Source organism: Carassius gibelio, chromosome A7 (assembly GCF_023724105.1).
Source record: "Carassius gibelio isolate Cgi1373 ecotype wild population from Czech Republic chromosome A7, carGib1.2-hapl.c, whole genome shotgun sequence".
Classification (NCBI taxonomy): domain Eukaryota; kingdom Metazoa; phylum Chordata; class Actinopteri; order Cypriniformes; family Cyprinidae; genus Carassius; species Carassius gibelio.
Window position 1 is genome coordinate 28,915,824 of NC_068377.1, and position 22,618 is coordinate 28,938,441.

The 22,618-nt window shown below is 35.4% G+C and overlaps 1 protein-coding gene across 2 annotated transcripts; it reads right to left on the reverse strand.

The window, feature by feature from the left end:
• Window positions 1–5,331: 5,331 nt before the first annotated feature.
• On the reverse strand, window positions 5,332–22,214 carry LOC128017090 (myotubularin). Of its 2 annotated transcripts, XM_052602265.1 has the most exons (15): window positions 22,095–22,214; window positions 19,927–20,010; window positions 18,067–18,139; window positions 16,573–16,667; window positions 14,267–14,377; window positions 13,799–13,900; window positions 13,503–13,586; window positions 12,853–13,002; window positions 11,851–12,036; window positions 11,430–11,615; window positions 10,334–10,537; window positions 10,032–10,124; window positions 9,036–9,149; window positions 7,919–8,095; window positions 5,332–7,248 (listed from the first exon to the last, which is right to left on the reverse strand). In XM_052602265.1, the coding sequence occupies exons 2-15, from the start codon at window positions 19,987–19,989 to the stop codon at window positions 7,078–7,080; spliced, it is 1,809 nt and encodes a 602-aa protein (XP_052458225.1). In that variant the 5' UTR covers window positions 19,990–20,010; window positions 22,095–22,214; the 3' UTR covers window positions 5,332–7,077. The 2 variants fall into 2 exon arrangements, with proteins under 2 accessions (XP_052458225.1, XP_052458226.1); XM_052602266.1 differs by lacking the exon at window positions 19,927–20,010 and having other exon boundaries at window positions 22,095–22,179.
• Between the last annotated feature and the right edge of the window lie 404 nt (window positions 22,215–22,618).

Below are 22,618 nucleotides of genomic sequence, written 5' to 3' on the forward strand. Positions count from 1 at the left end.
TCCGCCTGAGAAATCGAGTCCGCTTAGGACCCCGAGTGATCCCATTGGCTCAACAAACAATTAATGGGTATTTTTTTTTAGCGCCTGATTACAATTCCTGCTAAATAGCGTTTTTATTTTTGTCGTTTGAACTTTGCTATAATGACAATTTATGTACTTTAAATTACATGTTTCATATGCTAGTATATAGCCGACGCGCTTTAGGTTGTGAAATCAAACATTTCTCGTTTTTTTTTTTTTTTTTTTTTTACTCGCGTATCAGCAAAGCATACAGCTACTCGATGTGTGTGTGTAAATTTATATTGTTAATCTAAATGATATAATATCGCAATTGCTTGTGCAGAACCGTGTTATTGTTGTATTATATACATATATATTATTATTTTATGTAAAATGAATGTTATATTAATTTTACATGAAGTATGTCAGTATGCCTATTATATTTATACCATTAAGTATAGTAAGTGAATAATGGTTGTTTGTGCACTGAAAGTAACTAAAAATACAGCTAGATAGTTTATATAGGTAGCAATAATTGCTATATAATTATAATTTGCAATTATAATATAATGATTCTACTGTTTTTTTTTTTTTTTTACATATAAATGTTCAAGGAATATGCACACTATCTATGTAAGACATTTATACATTTTTCAAAATGCATAACATTTTCAAAGAATCTTTACAGAAAGACATACTATTGTGTCTATGTTGTCAAAAACACCCTCACTGTTTTAATAGTTGGTGTTAAATGCATTAGTCGTCATACATACAGCAAGCAAGCCAAAGGCAACAGGGGTTAATTAAGAAAAAACTGTAAGATGTCGATACTGGAGTAAAAAAAACCTTTGGAGAAACCAGACTAACCAAAAACACTGGGGACCAGTTCTCCTCTGTATATTCAGTCTGAACATTTGGTACAATATCATTGGTAGTTAACAGTGTTACTGCATTGATTCAGCTGTAAGGTTAGAGGTTAAATGTGCCATGTACAGGCAGCAACATTGTTTTCTCTGTGGCCCAGGTGAGGCATGCAGTGGGAGTGAAGAGTGCTAAGGTGCAGTCATCCATTCATAAATTCTTGCTGTTTTGCTGAAACTGGAAACAGTTCATCCTATGTGAAGTCCATTGTGGAAGATTGGGGAATCCTCAGTCTCAACGTAACTCGAGAGCGTCTGGGACAGAGCTTCTGTGGTAAAGAAAAATATAAAAATTGTTTAGGAACTGTAATATAATAAAAAAAAAAAAATCCTCTCTGCCTTTGTAATATACAGTATGCTGGAAGACTTTCTTGACATCATACAGAACGGGTTCAGAATACAACAGAAGCAGGAAACATCAAAAATCACTGTTAACCGTAGAGCATCGGTTTACAATTCTTGCAAAAATCAAGTTATGATTTATGTGTATGTTGTTATAAAAACAATCAAACAGACATAAATGTAATCTGTTAAACTCAGTCTATTTTGCATTCAAACATTGCTTTAAATAAAGAGACAGGTGATTTATTTGAGCAAAGCTTGTTTTCTGCCTCCACTATTAGGAAAGTCTAATATATATATATATATATATATATATATATATATATATATATATATATATATATATATATATATATATCCTATTTTCTATGAAACAAACTGCTGCAATGAAAATCTCCTTTTGATTTATTGTGCCTTAATTTACTATTAATTTCATTCATAATTATTCACTTACTGAACGGTATTATGAAAGTATATGTGTTTGTTTATGTTAAATAAAAGATAAACATGAGAAAAGAGTCGTATCTTCACTTAAAATCATAGAAATGCATCTTGAACAATCGGGTCCCACCTAGCGAGGACCCCTAAGATGGCGGCCGTCGCGATGCCTGTGCGCAGGATGCAACGGAGGCACTTGTCCCGAACGAAGGACACGAGACAGTTACTAATGTACACTAAAAATCTTTGTCAAATTTGAGATCGTATTAACTACCAGCAAAATACGTTCATATGTGGAAAAAATAGCAGATGGAGTCGATAAAACGCCTGAACAATGAATACAGACCTCATCGTCAAAGATCGCGAGAAAAAGGCTTGAACAATCGGGTCCCACCTAGCGAGGACCCGTAAGATGATTAATTATTATTATCACTACTAACGTTACTACTATTATTTGTGTGTGTATTGTCAGTGTCATATTACTGTACAAGGACAGTGGATAATATTGGTAGTTAATAAGAAAATCTGCTCAAATCATTAATCGCCCCTCCCCTCCACACCCAAATGCATGCGTGTGCAGGACGGGTTTAAGCACACCTCTAGTTCTGTCATACTCGTGCACAAATCACACGAAGATTTTTAGTGTGAATTACTACCTGTCTTGTGTCCTTCGTGACAAGTGCATCCGTTGCGACTTGCGCACAGGCATCGCGATGGCCGCCATCTTAGGGGTCCTCGCTAGGTGGGACCCGATTGTTCAAGATGCATTTTAAGGGAAGATACGACTATTTTCTCATGTTTATCTTTTATTTAACATAAACAAACGTATATACTTTTATAATAGCGTTCAGTAAGTGAATAATTATGAATGAAATTAATAGTAAATTAAGGCACAATAAATCATAAGGAGATTGCAGCAGTTGTTTTGTTTAATATAAAATAGTATATATATATTTATTAGTATTTTCGTATTAGACTTTCCAAATAGTGGAGGCAGAAAACAAGCTCTGCTCAAATAAATCACCTGTCTCTTTATTTAAAGCAATGTTTGAATGCAAAATAGACTGAGTTTAACAGATTACATTTACGTCTGTTTGATTGTTTTTATAACAACATACACATAAATCATAACTTGATTTTTGCAAGAATTGTAAACCGATGCTCTACGGTTAACAGTGATTTTTGATGTTTCCTGCTTCTGTTGTATTCTGAACCCGTTCTGTATGATGTCAAGAAAGTCTTCCAGCATACTGTATATTACAAAGGCAGAGAGGAAAAAAATTACAGTTATATTACAGTTCCTAAACAATTTTTATAGTTTTCTTTACCACAGAAGCTCTGTCCCGAGACGCTTTCGAGTTACGTTGAGACTGAGGATTCCCCAATCTTCCACAATGGACTTCACATAGGATGAACTGTTTCCAGTTTCAGCAAAACAGCAAGAATTTATGAATGGATGACTGCACCTTAGCACTCTTCACTCCCACTGCATGCCTCACCTGGGCCACAGAGAAAACAATGTTGCTGCCTGTACATGGCACATTTAACCTCTAACCTTACAGCTGAATCAATGCAGTAACACTGTTAACTACCAATGATATTGTACCAAATGTTCAGACTGAATATACAGAGGAGAACTGGTCCCCAGTGTTTTTGGTTAGTCTGGTTTCTCCAAAGGTTTTTTTTACTCCAGTATCGACATCTTACAGTTTTTTCTTAATTAACCCCTGTTGCCTTTGGCTTGCTTGCTGTATGTATGACGACTAATGCATTTAACACCAACTATTAAAACAGTGAGGGTGTTTTTGACCACATAGACACAATAGTATGTCTTTCTGTAAAAATTATTTGAAAATGTTATGCATTTTGAAAAATGTATAAATGTCTTACATTGATAGTGTGCATATTGCTTGAACCTTTATATGTAAAAAAATTGTGTGGAATTATATTATAATTGCAAGTTATAATTAACAATTATAAACTAGCTGCATTTTTAGTTACTTTCAGTGCACAAACAGCCATTATTGCCTTACTATTACTGATTTGTAATAGTACAAGTAACTGTTGTACTATTTTATGTACTGTGTTATATGAGTTAAAGTCAATTACAATTGTAATTTCGTCATCATAATGTGATAATTGCTGTATGATTTTCTTTGAAAACAATAGCTTCTTAAATAATATACAATCAGCAATTGCAATACATGAACTGCTTGTAAGCAAAACCATATATAACAACATAAGTATACTTATTACAATATTGAAAATAATGTAAAAAATTACATGAATTAGGTAGTAAGTCAAAATAAATAAAAATCAAAGTGTGTGTGTGTGTGTCTATATATATATATATATATATATATATATATATATATATATATATATATATATATAGGTTCGTTTTATTAATAATTATCTTTCAACTATCCCACAATCTTCTGAATTTGTGGGCTAAACGTGTTTTAGTCATCACAACTGAATTATTATTATTATTATTTTAGAACTGGAAAATATATTCAAAAGCTGTGCTGAGGCGTTCTAGTAACCGAATATTAAAACTAATTACAATGCATTATTTATGAGATGCTGCTAGTTTTATGACATTTAAAAAAACATTTTGATCAATTACATTCTGTATGTTGCTTTTATTAAATTATTTTAGCTTGAAACAACAAGCTACCGCAGCTCCGATTAGCCATGCAACAAGTTATCGCGATAACTTTTGATCAGGCATTTAAAACAGCTACCGCCTTGGTCCTAAGCGGACTCGATTTCGCGGGGGGACTGGATTTCTCACCACACCGCCGCTGACAGATAAACTAGCGTTTCTTTTTATTCATGTCAAGGAAGCAGCGATGACCAAACCCCCTCCACCCCCGCCATATTTAGATCGTTAACAGACCATGCGAATATATAGAACAATTTATGGTTAAACAAACATTTGGAATACTTTAAATAACATAATTCGGAATACTTAATATTTTTAAAATAAATGCTGTTCTTCTGAAAAGCCAGCTATATTCAACAATTAATAATTTAAACAGATGAATCACAGATTCCACAAAATACTGTTTTCACCATTATTAATACTGATAAAAAAATATGTAGTGCTTCAAATCAGCATATTCGAATAATTTCTAAAGGATCACGTGACACTGAAGACTGATGGCTGCTGGAAATTCAGCTTTAAAATCACGGTTTTCTTTTTTTTTTATGCATTAAACTTGAAAAGTTTCGAAATATAACGGGTTTTATTGTATTTTCAATAAAAACGTACATTGTAATAGATAAAGTGACGCATGTTCCTCAATTTACCTAAAGGAAACATCTGTTTGCTTTAAGATCGGGCTTGTGGTTATTACATTTCCCGGAAATAATTTTATATCTATGCTGTTTTCATATCAGTGTGACAGTAAATCAATTTTTTTTTGTGTGTGTGATTAGAGCATGAATTTTCAATGCAGTCATGCATGCTTGCAGGTCTTCTTGAATAACATCTTTTTAAAGGTGATCAGTCATTTTAGACAAAAAGTAAAGTGCACTGGGTGGTTTATATGCTAGTAGTACTGCATATAATAGTAATGCAAGCCATAATGCAGTCATATATAAGGACAATAATGAGCATACAGTCTTTTCCTTGTGAACTCTTTAAATTAATTTAATCAGCATTATGTACAGAACAATAGCTGGCCAACAAATAAAGGATACATGTGGGAATACAAAACAAAAATAGATCCCTCTAAAGTATTAAGTCTAACTTAAGCTAATGTCAGAAAAAAGAAAAAAAAATCAGAGTGTGCAGCTTTCCTTCACTCAATCTCATCCAATGGGATTGAGAACAAAAGAATTCCCTACAGAATCAGATCGTTTTCAGATCTTTAAAATGTTACAAAGCAAAACCCCAATGCCCATTAAAAAAATTATACTTATAATAGGATGTCCAACAAATTACCAAAACATTTTCTAATTACTTTCCTTTTTATAAAACTGTCAAATTTTACACTGAATAAAATCATTCTATTTTACAACAATAGAACTTTCAACAGTAAAATAGGTTTTTGTTTGAGGTAATTACATAGTTCTGGTGCTTGTACAAAATAAAAAATAGATTTGTCTTTTCCCCCTAGAAACATCCAACCGCAAATGTGTTTGTTTATTGGACTTGTTTGTCTTCTTCACACACACTATGGTTTAAACTTCATATCCTCATTGAGGTCAAAGTCTTTAGAAGTTCAGTTTTGTGAGACAGCATGAGCAGTGGCTCTCTGTAGCCGCCCTCTTTCACCCCGTGTCAGTCAGAGCTCTCTTCCTCAGGAAAAGGCTGAATTTGGAACAGCTCAATCAGACCGCTTCATATCCCAGCCACTCCGTCCTACCCTAAAGTCTTCGCAGACTCTGCTACGTCTCATTGGAAGCAATACTGTCAGCTCCATCAACAACAAAATATTTGCTTTCCGTGGCAATGGCACATCGTTTTACAGGGTATAACCAAACGCCACTAGCATAGAGGGCTTCAAATTGTTCAACTCCAGACCTCAGCAGGAGAAGAAACAACCCGTTGCTTAAATGCACAGTGAATGGAAATCATTTGAATCTACCACTGATGCTGCCATAAAGAAAAAAACAATGTTTCTCTAAAAAAAAAAAATATACATATACACCTGAAAACCTCAGATATGAGTAAAGGCACCGAAAAGGTATCCGCGTCGCTCGCTTAAAAAAAACCCTGGGTCTGTTCAACAAGCTAATGTTAATTGCTTCAGAACATTTTCCTACCATATCATACAGAGGAAAAAGTAAGACATTTAGACAACATTTCTGCTTCCTTTACCTTCTGAGGTCAGCCATTTGAGTTTGCCAAGCAGTTAAACCAAGTGTACTAATGAAATGAAATCTCTACCCAAAGGTTGAGGACCCTGCTTGATACTGGTTTGACTGGACACCATGCAGACTACGGTTTACAAGACCAGCACTCTCTAAACACCAGTTACATGCCATCTTACTGGTGCTCAACATTCAAAAATGTTCTTCACTCAGATCTACACTTTAGAACACACATAACGCAACACATAAATCACATACGTCCGTCAGACTTGATCGCGTTCAATCGTCACAAGCAGTATCCAAGTTGCGTCTGGGATACACACACGTAATCTGACTCACTTTCGTCCATGGTATGTGGCATGAAAAAAGCCGCACTGTCACTTTAAGGCTTCTCTTTTCGTTTGACGTTTTTGCACGATGAAGGCTGTACTGTGGTTTATTGCATAATTGTTTTGTTACTCATTATCGCCGACATCACTACTAATTGTGTTACCATAATAATCACTATTGCTATGTACAAATGTCCAATGTCTGTAACAGCTCGCGAGTGGGATCAAAACGGTGTCTGTAAGTGTGTGATGTGCTGATTGGGCGTGGCCGTATTGGGGGTGGAGCTGTTTGTCAAGTGGGTGGAGTCCGAGAGCTGCAGTTCCTCCAGTTTCTTCAGGTACTGATCCCTCAACGCCAGTAGCTCCTTGTAGCGCTGCTCCACTGGACTCTGTTGCTGATATACACAAATATGCACAAACATGAACACATGTGAAATAGCCACAAGAGGGCAGCAAAAAATCTGCATTTTTATGATAAAAATGTTTTGTGATGCATGCAAGATCTTGGAACACTAGTTCTCGGACAAGCATTTTGTATTAATCTATGACTTGCTGGATAATTATAATAAGAATGTGCAGTTTAATAATCAGATGTGGTGCACTTTGGATTGTACTCACTACATTTGAATGTTTTTACTGGTTTATTTGAATATGTAAATGGTAAACAGCATTAATCTTTGTTATGACTAAGGTGGTAAAATGTTTATTTATACCAATGATGAAGTGGCTCCTGCAAAACCTCTGTAACAGAATGCATGTGTGTGTTTGTGTGTGGTGATAAGGACATTCTGAGTGACAGTTCACTGCAGTGCCAGTCAGGACGTAATTAAACTGGAGAGAGAGGATTTTCTGCACCACTAAGTCAGGTGCACACAAACACACACAAACACTAAATCCCAGCCAGAGGCAAAAACACCCATTATAGAAAAGATGTACATGCCCCCCCCCCACCCACACCCCTTTAAACATCTATCTGGATATACCCTAAAGAAAGCTTAAACAATGTTTATTACCATACAAAAATGCCACAGAAGCCACAACCTGATTGTGATTGTATGTTGATACCTGGTGTAGTATGCGAGGGTTCCACCTGATGTAATAAGTCACCCAAAGCTCTAGGTGGCGCATGCTGGCAACAGGGTAAAGCACACGACTGGATTCTGGAGTGTAGAAGGGGTTTATATATAAGGATGTGTCACTGTTGACAAAAGACCACAGAGACACCGTCTTCCCCCGAACGTTCTAATGAAACAAAATGGAGAGAAAAAAAGAATAGAAAAATCAGAAAGTTGGCATTTCGAATAAACAATATTAAATTATTTAAAGTGAATCTTAAGTGTTATACTATATTAAAGAAAATGACAGGAGTTTTAATATTTACACTGCCAGCCAAAAGTTTGGATTTCTAAGTTAAAGATTTCTAAGTGTTTTTGAAAGGCTGCATTAATTTAATCAAAAGTACAGAAATCATTCTAATATGTCTTTTAAAGTAAAGTACAGGTGATTTAAAATATTGGTAATACAGAAACAGCTGTTAATTTGTTGCATATATTGGTAATACATCAGGTAAGGTGTTTGAATACTTTGCTTAGCAGATGTAAAGCAAGACTGTGTTTCCTAACACTGTTGTTGCAGTGGACGGCTCTAGAATGAATGTTTAATCTCCCCAAAGTGTATTTGACTCGGACTGAGAGTTAGTGGAGCATCCCTTTTACTCATGCTCCACTTCACACAATAAGCACAGAGAAAAATAAAGAGCAATGCGTGCATGTGAGAGAAAAAAAGCAAAGGCCAATATATCCCCATTGATGACATCTGGCCTCCAATAAGCAATGAAGAAGATTTTTTTTTTAATCATGACAAAATGAACAAATAAGAAGACATTTTGCATTCACAGTAAATTCTCAATTCAGCTCAAATCAATTAAATAGCAATCTTTTGACAAAAAAAGAGATACATTTTATAAAATGAGAAAAATACAAAAAGCATGCATTTTCTGGGGGTTGCAAACTTTTGGCTCCACTGTATTTGGAAGGCCACCATTCAGTGGCTGTATGCAAAATCAGTGAAAATTAATTAAATATAACACTTTACTGTAAATCAGGGTAGGAAGGAACTTCTGTGGTTTAATATCACCGGCACACCAATTGCTTGTGAGGTGTGTTTGTGTGTTATTTCTTACATTGCTGTCACGGGCACTCTCACAGTTGTAGAGGAAAGTGCCAAAGCGGCAGCTGTACAGGTGATCCAAGATTACCACCAGGAGACGTTCATTAAACTCAAACGCTGTTGGGAACTGCAGATGTGGGAAAGAGATAAAAGTTTAAGATCATGACTGCATCGGAAAGTACAGAAAATAAAAGTATCGGTCTCGTTCTGGAAAAAGTGGTATCAGTGCATCCCCAGTTAAAGAGATTTACTTGCATTAACACATTCAACTCTAATATAACTATAATTTTACAAAACACATTAACTAAATGCATTTCAGATCTGTATTACGTTCTCTTTTGATTTAAATACTGGCAAAAAAAAAAGTTGCTTTGGATAAAAGTGTCTGCTAAATGCATAAATGTAAATTTACACAAAAGAGATAGTTGAGATGCTGATTTCTGTGTTATAAAAGTAGACAATGTAATACTAATACTACTGCTGACTACATACAATAGCTACCTTGTTGACCATCTACGCAATACCGCGTCATAATCGCAGATGAATCGCATGCGGTTATGAATGTGATATTGCGTAACTTGTCAGCGAACTACGACTCTGTATATTAATTGCCGCTCCATTTGAAAGCAGGTGGTGGACATTTACTGCTAATCACAGAACCGGCTTTACTGATGAGACACGCATGACAATCACATGTGATTAATCGTAATGATGCTAATATGAATGATGCTGAAAGCGGTGTTGTCTCATGTTACAATACGGTCACATTTACCGTTGTTCAGCAAATTTTCACAGGGGGCTAAATCCAGTCATTTTAACAGAATCCAGATGATTGGGAATGTCACGTGAAGGCAGATGCTGTGGATCCTGATAGATCAGCATCCACAATGACTGAACAGCAGCTCAGACATTTTGCTAAATACCTCCTTTTGTGTCCCACAGAATAGAGAGAAAAAAAAAACTGTACAGGTTTGGAGCAGTATAATGTAGATTACAATTGGATTCCTACCTGTTTAGTCATTTGCCACACACAGTCAATAAACTGCAAAAAGATAGGTGATCTGTCTTGATCTGCATGGTTTTTGTCTCCATGGCCGATTCTCTACACACACACAAAGCATGAAGTAAATATCAACTGATAACAATTTGTGTACAAAAAACCTAAAACACCCAGATGTGGTTTATCCTCATTAATGCTCTATCAACTCTTTTAAAGCAATCACCCCGATAACATGGCTCACAGAACTCAAACTCCATCATTAAATGTGTGGTTTTCCTGATGCACGACTTTGTAACCCAGCTGGGACTCACTGAAGCGAACTTGTGTCCGAAGCTGATCCATTCCTTCTCCAGCAGCACCTGGAAGCCCCTGAGAGTCCTGTAGTATGAGTCCAGCATCAACATGGCCAGAGAGGTGAGCTGAGCTGTGCGGTCCCAGCCGTCACTGCAGTGCACCACCACAGAGCTCCCAGAAGACACCTTATCGGCCACCTGGATGGCCCCTGATAGCACCAGCTAGTGCAGGATAGAAGGTAGTTACAGTAGAGCATGTTGAGTTTTATAATCATGGGTGCACATAATTTTTCCAGCCTGGATCTCAAAAGAGCACCTGGAGATTTGATTTGGTCTCCATACTGCACGTAGTGTGACCAATTAAATGGTACAGAAAGTAATTGTGCAGAATTTTTACAAAACAATATACAAAAATAATGATAGTGATATTATTGCGGTTTATATATATATATATATATATATATATATATATAATATATATATATATATATATATATATATATATATGTATATATATATATATATATATATATATATATAATATATATATATATATATATATGTATATATATATATATATATATATTATATATATATATATATATATATATATATATATATTTTTTTTTTTTTTTTTCAATAAAATAATAAACAAAATAATAAAATGTGATAATACTATTATATTTTTAAATAAAAAGAGAACATTGAATAAAAATACATTTAAAAATAAAATGCTAATATATTTACTTTTTTAAATGAATTTTCATCATTTTTAAACTTAAAATCAGCAAGCTTTTATTTTGGCGGGTTGCCGGCAAGTATACGTGCTGCTGGGTTTAGTGTTGCCTATTGAAGAATGTGAGCGAAATGTCACAGTCTTGCATCATGCTTTGAAAACAGCAGCTGATAGCCTAGATTCATGCTCTCAGTTCGAATAGAAATCTTATACAGTATTACAGTTTGTCAATCTAAAATTGTAATTGTGCATTAACAGCTGTCAACCATTTCGGTACGTAAATGAGCGATTTTTCTTTTGGTTGCGCATGCGCACCTGCGTACCACTTAAGTGCACCTATTTAGAATATATATTGGCATGCATGGAATAAAAACAAACCTTAATATGCTCTAGCCAGTGAGTGGACTCCAGACTGGAGAGCCAATGAGACTCCTCCACATTGGGGTAGACAATGTCCTTTAACTTCTTCAGGGACTCCCTCATGACATGGATATTATGGATGTCCAGAAAGACCAGCTCAGCATTCTGATATGCATCATCGCCCTCGTAACCCCCTCCTGTGGCCTGCAGGGTAAGTGTACATGCTAACATATGTGATCATGTAAAGAAATTCTACACACTTATTTTCACACTTCATGTACCAAAAAAAAAACAATTTCCATACCTTCAGTGGATAAGGCCATAAGTTATATATGAGGTAAACAAAGAGCGTTTTCATATTCAAAAACTCTCTAGAATTTCTCGGAGATGAATTCGAATCTCTCAAGCCCCAATTATTAGTAACCCTCTGTGATCTTACCTTGTTTGCCACTGCATTGACATTAGGCCTGGCATCATAGATAGTGAGTTTGGTAGTCCCATTGGCCTCACGGATTAGGTCCAAATAACGTTCATCATCTTTGTTGCGCTTGCCGCTCATTCCCACCAACGGCTGGCTACACCGCGTGATCACAGCATGGTTCTCTTTATGGAACCACGACAACACCTGAGAGGGGAAGGAAACACATCATCATTACGGAAGGTAAGGTCACCAACAAACATAAAAAAAACAACAACAACAACACATTGTTGAACAAAAGAAAGCTTTATAATCATCTAGGGGTGCACAATATGTATCATACCATACTGGTTGCCAATATTAGGGATTTTCTTTTTTATTAGTATTTTAGATATAAATTACAAATTAGTTATATATTATATGTGCATGATAATTTATATTACATTTTCACGTAATGCTCAGTTAAAGTTAAACTTTAAAAACAGTATTAATGTAATAACACTGTTAATCACTTTTTATCTTTAGCAGATCTCAAAATGAAAATCCATTTTTCATACTGTGCATTATAATGTTGTGATGCGTAAATCCACTTGTAGAATTTAAAATGACGAAGTAGTTTTATACACCCCCCCCCATTTATTAAGACAAAACAGCATAACATTTTAATATAGGGTATTTCTTAGTTATCAGTCGTACAAAAATAATTTTGGATTACTGCAGTGGACAGAATTTTAAACATCTTAGGCATTATCATCATATAGAGATATATACATTTCCTACAACATATAATAATAAGAAAAATAAATATCACATATCACAATAAATACATGAAAGTAAATACACAATTCAATAAATCCGGAAAGCATTGCTTTCTTATTTATGTGCAAAAATTTTAATTGGCATTCTCCAAAATGTTCCACTAAACAGCCTAAATTATGCAGCAGAAGCTTGAGTATGACCTTCCAAACTAAAATCACACCATTCTTCTGGTCTTTCATACTGGGCATCTGTGAAAGAGCTCACCGGGATGCGGCAGCGGGAGCGGAAGGCAGCAACTCTTCTAAGATCTTCATCTGTGGCCTTGAATGGAACAACAAGAATTGTGGGATAGGTGTCACACAGCTCGTAGTTCTTATTGATGAAAGTGACCCTCCACTCGCTATTAGGTAGAACCTGAAAATCAGAAAAGAAAAACAACACATAATCATTAATAAAAGTACACTGTGTAGTATTTTATGCAACTACATTAGCAATGTCATATTATAATAAAATATTGATAACACTTTAGTATAGGGTCCAATTCACACTAATAACTAGTTGCTTATTAGCATGCTTATTATTAACATATTGGCTGTTTATTAGTGCTTCTAAAGTTTATATATAATGCATGACATCCATAATCCTACCCAATACCCTAAACTTAACAACTAAGTTTACCCTAAACTTAACAACTAAGTTTTTCACTTTTCACTTTTCACTTTATAAACTACCTTATAAACTATTAATAAGCAGCAAATAAGGGGTTAATTGAGGCAAAAGTCATAGTTAATGGTTAGTTAATAGTGAGAATTGGACCCTAAAATAAAGTGTGACCAAAATGTTATATTACATTATATTAGCAAGTGAATGGCAAGTGTGAACAGTTTGAACAAGTCTTGGCATCTGGTCCTCACCTGCCTCCTGTACTCTTCCATGGGCTCATAAACGTTCCAGCCATTCTCCTCATACTTCTCCTGGCTCAGAAAGGCAAAGAGTTGCTGTGAAAGTCAAAGATAGGAAAAGTGAAAGAGTAAGTTAAACCAGTATTTCATGCATTTTGCTAATGATGATTTATAAGCCGGTTATAAAATGCTGAAACACTTGATCGCACTGCATAAAATGCACAAAAGTGATTCATGTAGTTTTAAATCATTTCTGAATTAATCGAAACATTAGCATTTGAGAATAACATTAAACACCAAACACTGACCATTCCATGAGACAGTGGGAAAGCATATTTGAAAATAATCTCAAAGATGTCTCTTCGACTGTGGCCTTCTTGCTTCAGAGCAAATCGCAGGTTCCTCATGTCCTGACACACACACACACACACACACACAAACAAAATGATTTGAGAATGTCACACTTCCAAAAAAGGGATGCTAGTTGTGCTCTAACCTAACCTATCACGTTTTCATACTATACCAGTTTCCATTCAAAGCAGAAGCTGTAAGTACTCTAAAAAATAGATGAAGGTACTAATATGTACAGAAAACAATCAAAAAACTTTTTGGAGCTAATGGTTATTAAACACTATGTGATACTACACATGCAGTATGCCAAGCTAAAATCTGGCTTGCGACACTTTAGGATCCCACCACCACATTACCCCTCATTTGCTGCCCTTAACATTAGCGGTTATGGGATGTGAATTTCTAGGGCTTTGTGTGAGCGATACCTTGCAGATGATTTCAAGCCCGTAGGAGTTCTCTCCTCGACTGGAGGCTCCGCCCATCTTCTCTACACGGCTTATGACACCTAATGGCACGTCCAGGGTAACTGGTGTCTCCTTTAGACAGGAAGTGACAACAATCTTATTTGGACATATGTACTATAAACACATCAGGTGTGACACTTTTAGTTCCTTGCAATTAAATATGTGCTAAAGCATGTCACAGAAAGTTTACTTAAAAGTTTGCGAGACACAACTAAACTAGATCATCAATCTAAAGAATAAGACTTTAAAACACTCAATGTAACATTTGCATAAGAGATGTAACAGTATACAAATTCCTTATCATGATTAGATGATCAAAATGATAAAATGACCTGGAAATGTTCTGCCGTATAAATCATTTAACAAGTTTGGTTTGCATAAACACTAAAACAATAAGATTACCAATTATGTCCGGATTTAAAACAACCAGATGACAAAAGTCTAATACCGTGTATGAAATTTTCAAATAAAGCTTTGAAAAAGTTTCATACAATGGTCAATCTCACATTTCAGCCTTTAAATAAAGAAAAGCATTAAGTGATTAATTACATTTTATTCGCTCCACAGATAATTCTAGATTCCTTATCCGAATTGTTTAAATGTATAGAATAAAAATAAGCATATTTTTGTTACATCGGTCAAAATGTACAGCATCAGGCCATGCAAATTCAAAAATTTACATGCTCTGTAAATCCACTCTCTGACAGCAGGTGGCACTAATGGCACAGCAGAATTAGAGCTGTTTTCATGTACCCTCTGTAGACAAAGCATTGCGGTAAGAACACTTCTTTATTAGGTATTACATGGAGTGAAGATGAAAACAAAATGCCATTGTATCTTTTCTGAAGACAGTGAGAACCCTCAGAGGTACATTCATATAATTAATTCACAATTTCACATAATTATTAGTATAATTCACTCAGCGCTCTTTTAAAACCTCCCAGCTGTCCTGCTGTGAACAAGTGAGACTGTTACTTGAAACTTTGCTTCATGCTGGGCAGTATTTATTTATCCTGAGCTCTTCAAATCGCAGAAATCAAATACACTTTTAATGATCATTAAAATATAAAACATTAAGACTAATCATGGGGAATTTTATCATGATTTACTGTCATACCAGTAATCGTTTCATCCCTAGTTTATATTACTGTATCGACCCTTGAATGAATTTCACATTTTTTCTTTCTTGTTTGCACAATGTCAGACAGACAGATCATGGCAACAGACCCAATCAAGTCAAAATATCCACAAAACAGGGTTGCAGGTGTCCGCTACCATTAGCCAACCAAAGATAAAACCAGATACGAGATGAAAGTCTTTCTCTGACTGATATGATGTGATATGAATTGACTCCTTCTTCCAGTGCTACCAAATTCTTCTGTTGTCTCTTGTAATACAGACTTAAAAGATGTGTGCTCGATTCAAATATGTGATGATTCAAACTGGTTAAAATGCTAAACGATCGCGATTCAATTAAGGGTAAGAGTTTATACAGGGGAAATTGCTGTCTTTAGAAAAGCTTAGAAGGTATCTTTTTTTTTTCCTTTTGCCTCTGTATAAGGCATATTAAAGATAATAAGTGCAGCACTGCTTTGTTTACTGTGGAAACCAAGGAAACGATTTAAATGCCACCTGCTGGCAGAAAGTGAATCTGCATCTCATTCAGCTCGTTTGTTGTTTCTTTTTCATACAGATTTTTTTAATGTATAGTTTCACAAAACTGAAGTCAAATCATTCTGTTTTTGCTAGATTATTATCTAATTTAGGTGAAAAACTGTTCATGTTGCATATATGCAGCATCTTTTTTTGGCTCATGATTAAAATGCAGTGGTTGCCTCAAATTTTAAATGCAAAGTTCACATTTTTGTTTATATAAAGAGATATTTTTTTTGTGTTGCTTATTTTTTTGAATTGGGCATTGTTTTAAAATTTCTATTTAATTTTGTTACTTAGATTTACATTATATTTATATTTTGTTATTTAGCAAACACATTTATCCAAACAGCAGACAGAAACAACAGAAGCAATCAAAATTGTGAGTTAAATGAATCGTTAAATCCCTAGTGGATACTAAAATTAGTTTCAAAATAAAGAATGTGGAAACAAGCCTTTAAAGGTGAAATTGAGAAGGAAAGACTGAAAGACAGAAGGAAATGGATAAGCTGGTTTTAAAGGCGCACCTGACATGGCCTCAGAATGACTATGCCTGAACACGTAGAGAACTAATGCGTTGCATTTTGGGAAATGAAAATGAAAGTTTCTCTTACCGAGTCAGTATTTTTGAAGTAAAGTCTGTAGTTGGTGATGAACACCTTTCCTTTGACTGCAGCATTAAAAGGGCAGATGTAGATGATGTCTTTATCTGATGAGTAAAACAGTTGGAAAAATAAATAAAGCTCAACATTTATATAATCCCATAAAATCTGACTTAAAATGTTTGTGTGAAACCATTAAAGGTGCTTTAAAGTTAAGTAGCTAAGATATGAAAAGTACTTTTGACAAACATGTTTTGTCAAAACATACAATCACATTAAATGAAGAGTCCAGTCACATCAGTGGTCAAGACAAAACTATAGTATATAACAAAAAAGCGCTGTCCTGGCCATTTTGAGACCACATGACCAACCAAGTACTTTATTGTGATACTCCTCTACTTATTATTATCTATTACTATTAAATAAAACTGTGTGATGCTGTATCCTTGTCCCCCATGATTTTAAGTTTAAAACGATTTAAATATTTGGTTGGTTTTCATGAGTCAAAGCACTGACCTGACTCACTTATGTGCTTTATTAAGCATTTATAGCTACTTTATTAGTATGCTAGGTCTTAAAGCATATACTTTGAAATTTGTCATGTTCACTGTACACATTACCATAGTATTTTCATGCATAGTAAGAAGGGGTCCAGACAGTGACCAAAAATGTTAATTTGCATGTGATATTTTTGCTGAAGTCACCACCGGCATCTATACATTTTCATGACTTTGCATGTAACGCCTTTTTTCCAGACTGTTTTGATATCACATCTTTTGTTATGCTGACGTAAAAGTTCAGAAAAACAGTGTCTATTTTGCACACAACTTGAACAAACTACAACAGGTAAAGCTGTCAGCTGTCTGGACATTAACAATATCTTTAACAGTTCTCGTTTATAATCAGTACTAATAAGGCTTCTTGGTATCAAGATCTTTAGTCTATATGCTATGCTCAGTTAATGCCTGAACTTCCTATTATTTGTTGCTCACTTGCCTTCCAATAAAACTTTAAACCTTTAAAATTCTGCCAAATTAATAACTAAATTCAAACAATACATACTATTTTGGCTCTCTTTAATGTGGCAGGAACGTGAATCCCTAGAATCATCTTTCTCTTTACTACAGTATTACAGTATGAAATAATTGGAATAATACATATTCCTTACTTATTGAAATGTTATTATTTATTAATCTTTTAATAAATGTATATTAAATTTAAAAGGGTTTCATGATTTCTATTAATTAGACATGATTTTTGATCATTTGATATCTGGAATCAAGAAAAATCAAACTTTAGGTAAAACTTCAGTCCCTAATAACCAATTACTACTTCATCTTCAATCTCAAATCAACAGTTTTAGGACCGGCAAACTATTTGAACATTACATTTCAAAGTGTTAATACATTTTAAAAAAATGCTAGTATGACCAAAAGGCTTATGGAGATATACATTTAGTACTTCTTCAATAAGAGCCCACAAACATGGACGCATTCTCTCACTCACCGATCACTCTCTCTTCTCCTGGAAGCATGGCAACATCTGCCAGCGGCTCCATCTTCAGGCTCTCTCTGGACGCCTGTCAACACATGCAGGAACATTGGGTTGACATGGGCACATCCCTAACACACGCAAACAACCTCAAATAAGGCTGATCACAACTGTTTTTCTACTCACAACATTAATACACTACAGTTCTGAGCACGACTGTACTCAGTGGCATCTGATCAGAGGGAAAGAAACGCCGGGGAAAAATCTGAGAGTGACAGGAAGTAATGGCAGAGGAAGTAGTGAAGAGAGGAAAATAAAGAGTAAGAGGAGACTGTCCTCTGTCACCCTCTGTCTTTGAGCACCAGTCTGATACTCTATGTGTATGTGATCAGGGATCCAGATTCTCTTTCCCTGGGCTGTTTTCCTGCTGCCAGTTGAAGGTTAGTGAACTGGAATGTGAGCTAAGAGTGCCATTCACTGCGTGTAGTCGTTTATTCGGCCTTTTGCTGCTGTTTACATGTCACAACACTGTGGGCAGAGTGAAGCAAGGGCTTCTGGGTAATGGACTCTCCTGTGTTTTTGAAATGACAAATGAAGCAGCCAAACACACACACACACACACACACACACACACACAGATCCTAGCTGGAAAACTAACCTGTTTCACACAAATAAGAAGTAGTTTGGTAAACATAAGTGGACAGATAAGGAAAGGGGAGAATAAAAAACTAGTGAGAGGATTGAAAGAGACACCATTAAAGACATCTTAAAGGTACAGTGTTTTTTTGTGTGCAACATTCGTCTGCAATTGTTCACAGTCATCTGGGAAATCAAGCCCAGAAGGCTTAGTTATAATCATTTCTGCATATTAAGCTGCGACAGGAAAAAGAAAGGAAGAAACAAACAAACAATGAAAGGAGACTCACTAAGATAAAAAGAGGCAATCAGAGACAGATGGACGATTCTCTGTACAAAATCACTCTAGCAGTCCTCGGGGACCCTGGAAAAATGGAGACTTGGGTTCTGCTGCCTATCACCTGCCAGGTGTTACAGCTCCACTAACATATGCATGGAACAGCAGTCTCCTGGCTCAAGCCCTAGTGATGTGCCAACTCCCTGTCTGCCTGGAATCCCCTCTGCCCAGAGACGTTCCCTTTGCCAAGCCAGACACTGTCCGTGTAGGAAGCTCTGCTTTTAAAGAAAACTATCTATTTTGCTTTAACCACTATTACAAGTACCCATTTGAATTACACAATTTGTATACATTTAGCAACATGCAATATGCAAGCATATTATTAATCACTCTATAAAAGTACTGAACAGCTATGCTGGACTGAGTGCACTTAAAATAGACCAGCTGGATAGATGAGACATAATGTGGACGTCAACTTTCTTTTTTAACATCATGACCCTATGTGAAAAAAAAGTTTTTACATTTTATTATGTTACATTTGATTATATTATATATATAACTATATTAACCCTATTCTAAATTAAATCAAATTGTATATTTTAACTATATGTTTTTTTTTAAGCGCTAATACCACACGAGACCTTGAAAATGCAGTTTAAAACAGCTCAAATGTAAAATACGTTATGTCAATAAAAGAAGCACAAGGCAGGATATCTCTCTTCTATAACATCTATATGGCTGCTATATGTAAGCAGAGAAAAGGGCAGCTCTATTTGATACCAGCGAAGTGCATTATTAATGGATGAAGAACACTAAAGACTAACCCCCCTACAACAGGATTGCACACTTACAGGATAGTGCAGTTTGTAAGGAAAAAGGGAAAAAATGAGAAACATTCTGTTACAGTCAAAGGACAGAAGGACAGCACAATTACAGCATGTCTGCACGCAGGCTTCACTCACGTTTGGGCTGGAGCTGTTCCCCAGAGGACTGGAGTTGTAAGGTGCTATAGGAGCCGAGGCCATCACTGGGTTTGCTTCGTCCACCTCCACAAGACACATGTCATTTTTCTTTCAGCTCAACAATATAGTTTTTTTTTTTCTGCTGCCCAGCAGTTCAGGTTTGTAGACATTAGTCCTGTCTACATTTTTCAGTCAATTCACCATAAAAATATCTCTATGTATTTCTAACATCTACATCTTTAAAATGACAGCTACAAATGGGCAATAAAGGTATGAAGTGATTTTAACGCATTAAACAGATGCTTCAAATACTTCTACAAATCATCGACACTATATATCATTCAAGAGCTTGGAGTCTGTATGATTATTTTTAAAGAAGACTTATATTCACCTGGGCTACATTTTACATTACAATTCAATTATTATATATTGTGAAATACTATTACAATTTAAATAAGCTGATTTAAACACATTTTAAAGTGTAATTTATTCCAGTGATTCCAGTCTTTTTTGTCACATGATCCTTTAGAAATCAACAATTGTTTTTTTTATTTTAAGACTATTTGGTGAATATACATTTCTAAAGAAATTTGAAGATTTATTTGAAACAGAAACGTTTTGTAACATTATAACTGTTTATTGTCAACTTAATGCTTCCTTGATGAGTATATAATTGATTTCTTCTTAAAAAAAAAAAATTCTACTGAGCCCAAACTTTTGAATGATAATGTGTGTAAGCCAATTAATAACCATAGTAACATATGTAAATCAGCAGATTCACAAGATTAAAACAGAAAAATATTTAAATCTGGAAGGCAAAACACAAGTTTATAACCAAACTATGACAGACAGTATGTCGGCTGGCTCCAGATCTTCTGCTTTGAGATGACTTTTCAACTTGATCTTACAGAATAGTACAACAGGCAGCGACGGGGAGAATTTGGTCGGAAAATGATGATGGTCTTATGCAAACCTGGGCCATACAGCTAAGATTGATATGTCATTCAAATTGTATATTTTCTATGAGCCCTAATGTTCTCAAGAAGCACAGTGGCTGTATATACACTCACATTCATTTATCTTTTGGCAGAAACTATCACAAATGTGTCTGAGTGGAAGTGAAGGAAATATGAAACATATTGTGAATCGACAGCAACACCAGAGCTATGAAAGGCAATGAACATCTTGTCAGTCGTGATGCATCATGGGACAGATAAGCTGACAAATCTTTAATTGATTAAACTGATTTAGGTTGTACTGTAAATTAAATGATAATAACTTATTTAATAAACTTTATTTAATTAAAATATTTAAAAAAAACTATTTGTATAAAGGCCACCCAGCAGGCCAAACCTGTCACAAGCTTCTTCATGTTGACACCAAACCCTTCACCAATATGTCTGCATACAGAAAAACATCAGCACCCAAGTCACTAATTTGGGGCTACATTTACACTTATGCCATGAACAGTGTTGTGGAAAATGCAACAAGTTCAGATTTCTGATTCATTTGAGGGGCAAATATGAAGCTCTGAGGTTCACATGGACACCTGAGGGAATGACACATGAGGTTAGCAGTCAGAAACAGGCATGTAAACGATTCAGCCTTAGTGTGTGTGTGTGAGAGAGAGAGAGAGCTATTTATAATGATGATAGGACTGTTGTGGCTTTTAGGTGACGGTGCACTTTTACAGCCTTCTTTCCCCGCCTATAAAAAATGACTTTTAGCTCAAAGATAGGAGCAAGGAACGCAATCAAAGGCAGATTCAACCTGAGGTTTTAAATGCCCGGATCAATCATGACGAAAGCAGCTACACACTTTCACCAACTTCTGTGATGATGTGATGGAAAATTATGAGCAGTATATGTACACACATCCACGTATATTCATACAATAAGAGATAATGACATACACGTCAAAACAAGCTTCACACGCCTTTAAAAAGTCCACTTTTATAACTTCTAGCGATTTCGTGGGAGCTCTTACACTGTGAATGTATTCCAGCACAGGACTGTGACCAGGAAATAGGCCTATCTCTGCGACAGCTTTTAACTGCTACATTTACCCCCGAGTCCGCTCCAAGCAGCCCTAGATAAAGAGCAGACCCTCGCCGGGAAGTGTTAATGTGCGACCCGAGCAATGTTGGGTTTGCAAACGTCTTTACTTACCCAGAAACTGCAATTCTCCGTTCCTCAGATCGCCAGTCTATTTTGCTCCGCCGCAGGAAGCGCTCTGCCCGAATCACGTGACAGCGGTCAAGGCACCCATTGGCTACTTGTTAAGTCGCGTACTGCAAGGAATTTAGGCAGTTGTAGTTTTTGATAAGGACGGTGACATACGAGGCTTGTTCTCAAAACTTGCTGTCATTTTCTGTCAAGAAATAGATTTCAAATATTTAAGAAACTACATTTAAAAGCATCCTACCAGAACTGATTATTTCATCACACAAAATATACACATTTTGACACACAATATGAATAATAATAATAATAAAAATTGTATATAAGTTATGCATTCGTTTAGGATCTATCTAGTGTAAAAACTAAACAAAATGAGTAATTAATAATATAAATAATTTAAAATGTTTGTCCCTTTATTTCATGTCATTAGTGTTATCAGTGGCAATAGCTTTTGGAATAATCAGAAAGTTGTAAAAAAAAGTTTAAGGTCAAAGTTCAGAGCAAGATCCCAT